General features: G+C 41.8%; 1 protein-coding gene across 1 annotated transcript in view; it reads left to right on the top strand.

The window, feature by feature from the left end:
- igsf9bb (immunoglobulin superfamily, member 9Bb) overlaps positions 1-11,805 on the top strand; it is a gene marked incomplete at both ends in the record, with an annotated part of 121,076 nt that overhangs the window by 63,519 nt on the left and 45,752 nt on the right. Inside the window, 2 exons of the mRNA XM_079283559.1 lie at positions 1,300-1,441; positions 11,403-11,548. Of these exons, the coding sequence (XP_079139685.1) occupies positions 1,300-1,441; positions 11,403-11,548 (288 nt within the window). The remainder of the gene's footprint in view (positions 1-1,299; positions 1,442-11,402; positions 11,549-11,805) is intronic.

The raw sequence follows: 11,805 nt of genomic DNA on the forward strand, positions 1-11,805 counted from the left end.
TTGTTTGAAAACTTTAAAGCAAGAAATCTTTGTACGTCTGTCTGCATGTCCTCCGCATAACTCCAGAACCGTTCACCTGATCTACTTCACACTTGGCAGGTGTATCGCTGGGGACCCAAAGACATGCAGCTTTGAAGTTGGTGTCATTTGGACTCGCGACACTGATATTACTCTGCGGACTGAGTCGAGCGCGTCATCGCAGCAGGCCTTTACAGGATTCGGCTCATTGATCGCAATTGACTTTTGCTGCTGGTTTTTGGATATTTTAACGTGACACCCAAACTCTTCGTCACATTCCTGGAGTCAACGAGCAATGAGCGGTTCTCGACAGCGCTGCAAGCAGCACTACCAGGAGCCAAGCCATGCTATTAAAGGAAGGCTTTATGGGTCTATGGGTACTGCAGATGCGTGGTACCCATAGACTGTATGTAAAAAGTGGACGTAGTGAATTCTTATCACCATCTTGAATTACGTCCGTCGCCATGTTGTTTTTTTCGCAACCAATGAACAGAGGTTACCATATTTGGAATGTAGAGGAGTAACGTAGAGACTCTGTATGCGACTCTGGTAGCAGCAGTGACCTGTCAATCACAGTAGCCCCGCCCTAAAGCATCCCCTGCTTTATGGTCTGTTTGACTCTAAATCAGGGGTGTCGAACTCATCTTCACTCCGGGCCACATCAGCATCACGGTCGCCCTCAAAGGGCCGGTTGTAAATGTAAGACTGTAAATGTAACTGCTCCTAACATATTGGTAAATAACTGTCTCTGTGTAAAAATGTTGTACATGCAGTTATATAAATGTAAAAATATATTTTAGCACATTTCTGTTGGAACTTAAATCCTAATTTAGGGTTAAGAAACCCACATTGCTCTATCAAAGATCAAACTATTAAAGAAAATATCAAACATACGGCCCGTGGGCCGTATGTTTGACACCCCTGCTCTAAACGGACCATCATGTACTAAATGAACATCATGCTGTATTGAAGAAGACTTGAAACTGGAGATTGAGACATAAACTCATGTTTACAATGTTTACTGATGTAATAAATCAAGACAGAAGTAGAGTCATTTTCTCATAGACTTCTATACAACCAGAGGAGTCGCCCCCTGGTGGACACTAGAGAGAATGCAAGTTACGCACTTACTCACTTACGCATTGGCTTCACTCGGCAGAACCGGAGGTTGCCGCCTGGTTGTACCTCAACTGGTTGTCCTGTGTTCTAGCATCATTGGAGCCTAGAAATCGACTCAGCTTATGTTTATCAAGACTGTTTTTGTGTTTTTTTCTCCTCCAGGCCCTCCGTTCATTATATCGCCACCAGAGAACATCACAGTGAACATCTCGCAGGACGCCTTCTTCACCTGCCATGCGGAGGCCTACCCCCGCAACCTGACCTACACCTGGTTCTGGGAGGAGGACAACGTCTTCTTCAAGAAGTAAAGTTATGATCGGTTTCCTTATTGTCTCCCATATCACCTCACCCGTCTGTCCCTACTATTGACCGCAGTCAAGAGTCCTGTCTTATGAAGGTGTTTTTTTTCCTGAGATTTTCTGAGCTTTCGCACTGCGAATAAAGGCATCGACCAATCACGATGTCCTGGACAGAGAAATTCAATACGTACACTATAGTGTACAACAACACGGAGGCTCCGAAACCTCGGAGGCAAACTTTGAGTACTCCTTTCATGTTTATAATGAACAGAAAAGTCTATCACTTATCTTTTGCAATGGATCCCTAGAAATGTCCGTCAGTGCACATCTCCCTCCATTGCCACGAGCGATGATGACATTTCTACTGTTAGCTCATGGAAGCTGTTCAGACAGACACAATGCACTTGTCCATTCTGCTCACCCAGAGAGTGCTGAAGTAAAGTTAGGTTTGTGATGCACATTCACAATGCATCATATTGCATCAACGTCTGCTTCAACGCACTGTTTTTTTAGGGAGACTGAGCAGACGGGGAGGAACCCAGCTCTCATGCATTGGTGTAAAATAGCCCAACAAAGGGGGAGTTGTTCTCTTCTTTTATGGGTATGTCCATTTCATGCCGGCTAAAATAATGTTCAATTATGGCAAAATAGCAAATGGTCTTTAAAGAAAATAGTGTAATTTTATTTCAAAAAGCAGAATATCTACACTTTGAAAATTGTAAAATAATTTTCAAGGGACTTCAAAACAACAAGTGGAAATGATATTAAATCTATTTCATCATTATCATATATCAACTGAATTAACGGCAGACTGGTGCATGTAGCGATACCTGGTTCTGGTGGGTAAGGCCGAGCGCTGGTGCTTATCAAAAATGCAACACGTTTTGCAGCTTTAACACGATGCAGCGTCGATGAATATTTCAGCAGGGACCTGATCCCTGCTTGGTCGTGAGTACTCTCCTGTAAATATGCAGCAGTTTGGTTGACATTGTACATCCACGCTCGGTCAGTGTTACTAACACTTAGCACATGTTTGTATACTTCAGCAGGATTCTTTCTTTGAAGCGTCACAAATAACAGGGAAAAGGAAATAGTTGCAGTATTATGTTTTGTGATACTGTGTTGATTCTCAAAGGCACGATTGATTTTTTGTTAATAGTTTACGTGCAAAGATTTGTGGCAGACAGTGTCCCTGTTCTCAGATTGTATGCATATGGTGGTGTGTTCTTTATACGATGACAGTTTTCCTAAAATAAAAAAAAGTAATATTTTGCCTCGCTTACAGTATCACATTATACCGTGATATATTGAATCATAACCCCTGTATTATGATAGGTATCGAATTGCCAGATTCTTGCCAATACACAGCCCTAGAGCTAAACTCACCGGATAAACTATTTTATCAACTTATCAAAACCAGGTTTCAAAATGGAACCGGCTATCCGTCACATGTATACTGTCACTGATGTACGATGCAAGGCTGCTACACAAGGCGACACATTTTCTTGCCCTTTTGTGATCATATCCCAGTGGCTGTAAAGCTCTGGTTTTCATAAATGATATTCTGCACACTTGACTTGACTTGATTCATGGTACACAGCAGGACGGTTGATTCCAGAGGTACAAAGGTAGCTGGAAAAAACAGACTGTAAATGCATTCTCCTTGTTTGTTATTTGTTGCCCCATAGCACAAACTCCTTAGAATAAATATGTGTACCATAGTGAGGTTGAAGGATTTATTGATACCGATACCAATGATAACTTTGCCGGATGCAGAGATTTCAGACTTTTAAAACCCCTCTAATCCCCGCAGATTGTAGGCTTTGTGTTGGAACTGAAGAAGGGGTTCACAGAGATCTTGGTTCATGCTTGACTCAACGTCACACACAGTGCCTGCTGATTTTTCAGCAGCAAATTTATACTCAAAAAATCCCATTTTTCAAGGTGCTTGACTATTGTGAGATCTGGGGTGTGTGTGTGTGTGTGTGTGTGTGTGTGTGTATGTGTGTGTCTCTGGAGAACTACACTAAAGTCACAGTCATGTTTCTGGAACTACTTCTGTGAAATGTATTAATTTTAATATGGTTAGAATGTGATGGTGGAGGAATACCGTTTTTTTTAACAATTCTGGCACAAAGAAGCACTTTTAAGTTAAAAACCTTAGCATGACAGCGACTCCAGAAATGTTGTATCATACTTTGTACTCTACCTAATTTTGCATTTCTATCCATCCAACTCCAAAAACACTGGATCCATCACAAGTGCATCATTGACAGCAGTGTTTCTCAAATGAGGGTCCTAGTACCCAGGGCAGCGTTTTTCAACCTCTTCTGAGCCGCGGCACATTTATTGTGACTACGTTGAGGGCCAAATAGGGTCAACATCGAATAAACAGGGTAGAAGGGATATTGGACAAGTGCAAAAAGAAATAGGCTACATTATTTTATGCATATGTACCAGAGCCAGATGTTTGGCATCTTCTCTTGGCTCCCAGTTCATCAATGTCTGGGGTTAAGTTCTGTGGAAACCCTCAAGATGGAGTGAAGGTGGGTTTGTGTTCATCTTCATCACAGAGAAAAGCTGCTCACACAGGTACGTGATTCCAAACATGCAGAGCATTTGAGCAGCATGTAGGCTGTAGAGGCATCGTTTTGGGGATGAAGCTTGGAAACAGTGCAGCGCCCACAGTCATACTTTGCCTTGAGAGTGTCATTACACTGGAGGTCTATCAGCTCCATTTGGATGCACAGGTGCTCTTTCCACTTCAACAGCAAATGGATTGCTGAGCAGTTCAAATTTAAATTTCTGATCAGCAAAATCTGCAAATCGCCGAGTGAACTCTGTGCCAAGTCCCTGATCATACACGTCTGTGATCACACACGTCCCTGATCATACACGTCTGTGATCACACACGTCCCTGATCATACATGTCTGTGTTCACACACGTCCCTGATCATACATGTCTGTGTTCACACACGTCCCTGATCGTACATGTCTGTGATCGTATATGTCTGTGATCGTACATGTCTGTGATCATACATGTCTGTGATCACACATGTCTGTGATCATACATGTCTGCGATCACACATCTCTGCGATCTCACATCTCTGTGATCACACATGTCTGTGATTGTACATGTCTGTGATCGTACATGTCTGTGATCGCACATGTCTGTGATCGCACATCTCTGTGATCGTACATGTCTGTGATCGCACATGTCTGTGATCGTACATGTCTGTGATCACACATCTCTGTGATCACACATCTCTGTGATCATACATGTCTGTGATCACACATGTCTGTGATCGTACATGTCTGTGATCACACATGTCTGTGATCGTACATGTCTGTGATCGCACATGTCTGTGATCACACATCTCTGTGATCACACATCTCTGTGATCATACATGTCTGTGATCACACATGTCTGTGATCGTACATGTCTGTGATCACACATGTCTGTGATCGCACATGTCTGTTATCGTACATGTCTGTGATCACACATGTCTGTGATCATACATGTCTGTGATCACACATGTCTGTGATCACACATCTCTGTGATCGCACATGTCTGTGATCGCACATGTCTGTGATCACACATCTCTGTGATCGCACATGTCTGTGATCGCACATGTCTGTGATCATACACGTCTGTGATCACACACGTCCCTGATCATACACGTCTGTGATGACACACGTCCCTGATCATACATGTCTGTGTTCACACACGTCCCTGATCATACATGTCTGTGATCACACACGTCCCTGATCATACATGTCTGTGTTCACACACGTCCCTGATCGTACATGTCTGTGATCATATATGTCTGTGATCGTACATGTCTGTGATCATACATGTCTGTGATCACACATGTCTGTGATCATACATGTCTGCGATCACACATCTCTGCGATCTCACATCTCTGTGATCACACATGTCTGTGATTGTACATGTCTGTGATCGTACATGTCTGTGATCGCACATGTCTGTGATCGCACATCTCTGTGATCGTACATGTCTGTGATCGCACATGTCTGTGATCGTACATGTCTGTGATCACACATCTCTGTGATCACACATCTCTGTGATCATACATGTCTGTGATCACACATGTCTGTGATCGTACATGTCTGTGATCGCACATGTCTGTGATCATACATGTCTGTGATCGCACATGTCTGTGATCACACATCTCTGTGATCACACATCTCTGTGATCATACATGTCTGTGATCACACATGTCTGTGATCGTACATGTCTGTGATCACACATGTCTGTGATCGCACATGTCTGTTATCGTACATGTCTGTGATCACACATGTCTGTGATCACACATCTCTGTGATCGCACATGTCTGTGATCGCACATGTCTGTGATCATACATGTCTGTGATCACACATCTCTGTGATCACACATCTCTGTGATCATACATGTCTGTGATCACACATGTCTGTGATCGCACATGTCTGTGATCGCACATGTCTGTGATCGCACATGTCTGTTATCGTACATGTCTGTGATCACACATGTCTGTGATCATATATGTCTGTGATCACACATGTCTGTGATCGTACATGTCTGTGATCACACATGTCTGTGATCACACATCTCTGTGGTCACACATCTCTGTGATCATACATGTCTGTGATCATACATGTCTGTGATCACACATATCTGTGATCACACATGTCTGTGATCATACATGTCTGTGATCACACATATCTGTGATCGCACATGTCTGTGATCGTACATGTCTGTGATCACACATCTCTGTGATCACACATGTCTGTGATCGTACATGTCTGTGATCGTACATCTCTGTGATCATACATGTCTGTGATCACACATGTCTGTGATCGTACATGTCTGTGATCACATATCTGTGATCACACATGTCTGTGATCACACATGTCTGTGATCACACATGTCTGTGATCACACATCTCTGTGATCGCACATGTCTGTGATCACACATGTCTGTGATCGTACATGTCTGTGATCGTACATCTCTGTGATCCTCCATGTCTGTGATCACACATGTCTGTGATCATACATGTCTGTGATTACACATGTCTGTGATCACACATCTCTGTGATCGCACATGTCTGTGATCGCACATGTCTGTGATCATACATGTCTGTGATCACACATCTCTGTGATCACACATCTCTGTGATCATACATGTCTGTGATCACACATGTCTGTGATCACACATGTCTGTGATCGCACATGTCTGTGATCGCACATGTCTGTTATCGTACATGTCTGTGATCACACATGTCTGTGATCATATATGTCTGTGATCACACATGTCTGTGATCGTACATGTCTGTGATCACACATGTCTGTGATCACACATCTCTGTGGTCACACATCTCTGTGATCATACATGTCTGTGATCATACATGTCTGTGATCACACATATCTGTGATCACACATGTCTGTGATCATACATGTCTGTGATCACACATATCTGTGATCGCACATGTCTGTGATCGTACATGTCTGTGATCACACATCTCTGTGATCACACATGTCTGTGATCACACATGTCTGTGATCGTACATGTCTGTGATCGTACATCTCTGTGATCATACATGTCTGTGATCACACATGTCTGTGATCGTACATGTCTGTGATCACATATCTGTGATCACACATGTCTGTGATCACACATGTCTGTGATCACACATGTCTGTGATCACACATCTCTGTGATCGCACATGTCTGTGATCGCACATGTCTGTGATCGTACATGTCTGTGATCACACATCTCTGTGATCACACATGTCTGTGATCACACATGTCTGTGATCGTACATGTCTGTGATCACACATATCTGTGATCACACATGTCTGTGATCACACATGTCTGTGATCACACATCTCTGTGATCACACATGTCTGTGATCACACATGTCTGTGATCGTACATGTCTGTGATCACACATATCTGTGATCACACATCTCTGTGATCGTACATGTCTGTGATCACACATGTCTGTGATCGTACATGTCTGTGATCACACATGTCTGTGATCATACATGTCTGTGATCGCACATCTCTGAGAGGTCTCTCAAAGAGGCCAGCTCACATCGCCACTTTTCGTCCCGCAGCTCTGTGGTGTGGCGGGCCAGTTATGATAGACATACGATTCTCGCGGGCCGGATATAATTGTGCCGAGGGTCAGAATATTTGAGTTTTAGTTTGCCATGTCTGATATACAGTATGCTGACAATTCAATGACACGTCTCTCAATGTGTTGATCCTTACGAGGCTTTTCATCTGGCTTAGAATGTTGTCCAGGGCCCAGTTCAGAATCTGCATTTTTCCTTTTCAAATATTTCTCCATCGCTGTTCTACTTGTCACCGCAACCTCTCCCGCACGTCATTTCATTCTAACGTCTTAAATGAACACGTCATTATTATTATATTATATTATATTATATTATTATTATAACGTCATTATTGCGCTATACCTACTGCCACCCACTGGCATGGAAGAGTATTTATTACTTAGTCAGCCACTATATTGCAGCTCAGACGCTCAACAATGGCAAAGTATTTGCAGCAACTGCATGATATTTTTTTGACTGGACATTTTCCCACGGCACAGCTGACGATCTCTCACGACACACTGGTGGTTGAAGGTCACTACCCTAGGGGTACATTGGATTACTGCAGGGGTATGTGATACTTTTGTTAATAAAAAAAACATCAGTCATGCATAATTCCTAAAATAAACATAATATAATATGGTCAACAAAGACATGGAAATGTAAGTTTGATAATCCACATTTATTCCTATTTTCAATGCACCTGCTAACTGCCGTAAACGGTGAACTTCCACAAACGTAATCATGTTCACAGATGCGAGTGTTCACTCCAGCTTGCCGCTGATCACAGAGTACTTGGATGAAAAAATATTTCAAACCGCTGTTCATTATTGAAAACAGTTAGGGAATCACTGATTGACAGCATAAGCCTCTCGGGATGCATCATCTCAAAGTCATTAGTATTGTACTTCCATAAACTTGGAAGGCTTATGAAAGAATCAGTCAAAATCGGACGATCAGCAGAGGCCAAGATTTCCTGACTTAAGTCCACAGTATGCGTCGTGCTCCCAAAATCCCTGGATCCTATATTTCCCATAATGCACTGTGCGTGTTACCACCCACATCTTTCAAACTCGACACCTCTTGTTCATAATGCCAGCTTTTTGTTAAAGCTGAAACTGAGATAACTGGTGACATCACTATTACATGATCAGGGTTATTTTCCCCGGAGACACACTGATGGGTTTGAATTAAATTGATATTCATCATTTTTGTTGACAATATTTTAAGCTAAATGATGGACGTTAGTACAATACATTATCAGCGTAATCAAAAGTTAATAACGACTATAACAATTATAAAAACAATATTTAAAAGAAATAACTTGTAATAATAAAGATCATTGTCTTTCAAATTCCACACTCCCAGTTTGTATTGCAGGCTATCTTTAATCGTGTAGCCTCATACAGCAGTGTTCACATGCTCAGAGTACTCCTAATGATGACCTCAATGTGTAAAATACACTTTAAATTAAAGAAGCACACTTTGTTTTACAAACATGTAGCTCTGTCTATAGTTGCATCTCTCCTTTTTTTCCTACATCAGACATGTGTTTTTATTTGGAGCGAGGGAGCTGGGATGAGTTTGAATCCAGTCCTGAGATTTGGGTCTGCTGACTGTTGACCAGCCACATGCGGTAGCCAAGGCAACAGATGTTTTGCATTCATTGGCTTTGCTCCCTCCTCCTCCTCATTCCAAATCAGACTGGGAGAGTGCAGCGAGCAGAGGTGGGGAAGCTAGTGAGAAGAAATGACATCATGCCTGACGGAGACGACACACGTTTGTTGTCATTGTTGTGGTGTCACTTTCACAGGACTTTGTTCTGCTGATTGAACATAGAATAAAGAGAAGTGTTAAAAGCAAAACGACAAATCAAAGATCATTTGCAAATTGCTCAGGATTGCAGCTTTTCAAAGGTCTGCGTATTAGAGCAACATTTCAGAGAGAAACATGAGGGGAAAACAGGGATTTGTTGGCAAAGGCATCATTTATCATAAGTCCACCCGTTAGTCTTCACTCATTCATAATGAGGCTGCCAGGAGCAACACAATCTGCATCACTTGCCGTGTCCGGAGGCACTGAGACTCGGCTTGTTCCAATTGCCGATCGTATCGTATATTGTGGATTGAAGGGATGATTGATGATTGTTTTTCTCCTACATCAATATTAAGGGGATTTTAATTACCTTACTAGGAGAACTAAAATGTTGTAAAAAATAATCTCCAGACTCTGCGCCCTGCTGTGCATTTGGAGATGTTTCTGGTGGAGCTAAGCCCGGTTAATCAGCACCAGTGACTATTGAATTAACAATCCTTATAACAAACCGGTTTCCGTCTCTTTTCCGTGGATCTGCCCCACATCTCCGTGCTCCTTATGCCTGCTCACTGAATGGCATTTCTTCCCTTTCGAACCTTTGATTGAGGTTGTCGAATGAAACTTTGATTGTCTGTTGTCACATTCTATGACTTTTATCCCCCTATAAAAGTCTGGAAAATATGATTTTGTGTTACTGTGGTTATATAAATGTAATTAATGCTGCTGTTCGAATGCTGCTAGACCGCACCATTAATACAGGTGTGAGTCTGATGCAAGCGGGCGACGGTATTTAACCGCAGTGACATTTTCTCTTTTGAAAGGATGAACGCCCAACACATATGGATGGAAGCAGAATAATCGACCATTCCACTGAATGTTTTCTGTTAAGTTAATCATAATATGAATGTCAAAGTCAGGAATGAAGCTTCAAGCTGCAAACTATTTGGTACAGCCCCAGTTATGGATATGATTTGGATTGTGATATTAAAGGTAAGAAAAAGCGTTAAAGCGAAAACGAAGCTGTTGTTTGCCATTGTTTGAATAGAGGAGACATTCCTTTTAAATAGAATGTTTTAAATACTAAGATATTTTAAATAAAATGTTCACACACCTTGGTAAATGTTGATTTACTTTAGTTGAACTGCAGGGCTTACAAAAAGCTTCAAGGTTGAAATTATTTCAAACGTCGGAGCGGATCCACACTGCACCGTGTCCTTTCTCTCACAATAGCGTAGTGAACTGATTCAGCAGCTCCACTCAGAGACACTGATAAGAATGAATTACTCAGCTGTAAGAATACGCAGCTGGTGGGTCTCCCGTCCACAGGATCTCAGCTCTACGTGTCAGTGGGCGACTGACTCGCATCTCATTAATCCTTAGCTTTACCTACGGGGGCACGTTCTACTCATCTTTTCCTTCTTTTTATTATGTCTTCCCATCATTTTTGTAGTATAATGCTTCTATGTGTTTTCTTTTTCCCGTTGATGTGTAACAGTTTTTATAGCCGTGCCAACGATAGTCAGATGTTGTAGTAGATTATCATGAGAAGAGTATTTTATATGTATATATAGTACATATATATATATATATATATATATATATATATATATATATATATATATATATATATAGTACAACAGAGGCTACTGTGGTGTTTCAGTGGAGTGCCCAGTGACGACACGATGAGGATCTTGGTGAAAGATGTCTGCCTGGTCCCACAGATGGATGGATGGGTTCAGATTCACTTCATTTTATTTTGTTTAGCTCAAAATCAAAAAAACCAAATGCCTCAGAGGGACAATCTGTACGCAAACACCCTCTGTCCCAGGACCCTCGTATCTGACCATAATTATTCTCAACGAATATGTTTTACAGTTTGTGCATACGCGTCTTATTTTGTAATACAACCTATGTTTGCTAAATATACCTGGCTTTGTTTGTTTCTTCTCTCCACTGAATTCTTCAAGATGAAATGATGTCAGCTCAAATACACTTTGATCCCAACCGAAACATTTCTGTTCTTTTTATTTTCACAGTGACCTAAAGCGCAGAGTCAGTATTCTCATTGACGGTTCCCTCATCATTGCCCAAGTCAAGCCGGAGGATGATGGGAAATACACCTGTGCTCCCAGCAACAGCCTGGGCCAACCACCGACTGCCTCTGCCTACCTAACAGTGCAATGTGAGTGTCTTTGTGCTGATCTCTGGAGCGTGTCCTGATTCATTGCAAGGGTCCCTCCGTCTTCTCTTTGTCCTTTCTGTGTATTCAGGTGAAGATATATCTGTTATTGTCAAAATGTATTTTGTCATTTTTTGACACAAACATATTTTAGGGACACAGGGTTCCTTTGATTCCCATACCTCTTGATTCCTCAGAGTGAGTGTGGATTGATACATTTGATAATATTGGACATTAAAAGAAAAAAACGAAAGGCTAAA

The sequence above is a fragment of the Melanostigma gelatinosum genome (genome assembly GCF_949748355.1).
Source record: "Melanostigma gelatinosum genome assembly, chromosome: 14".
In the NCBI taxonomy this organism is placed as follows: domain Eukaryota; kingdom Metazoa; phylum Chordata; class Actinopteri; order Perciformes; family Zoarcidae; genus Melanostigma; species Melanostigma gelatinosum.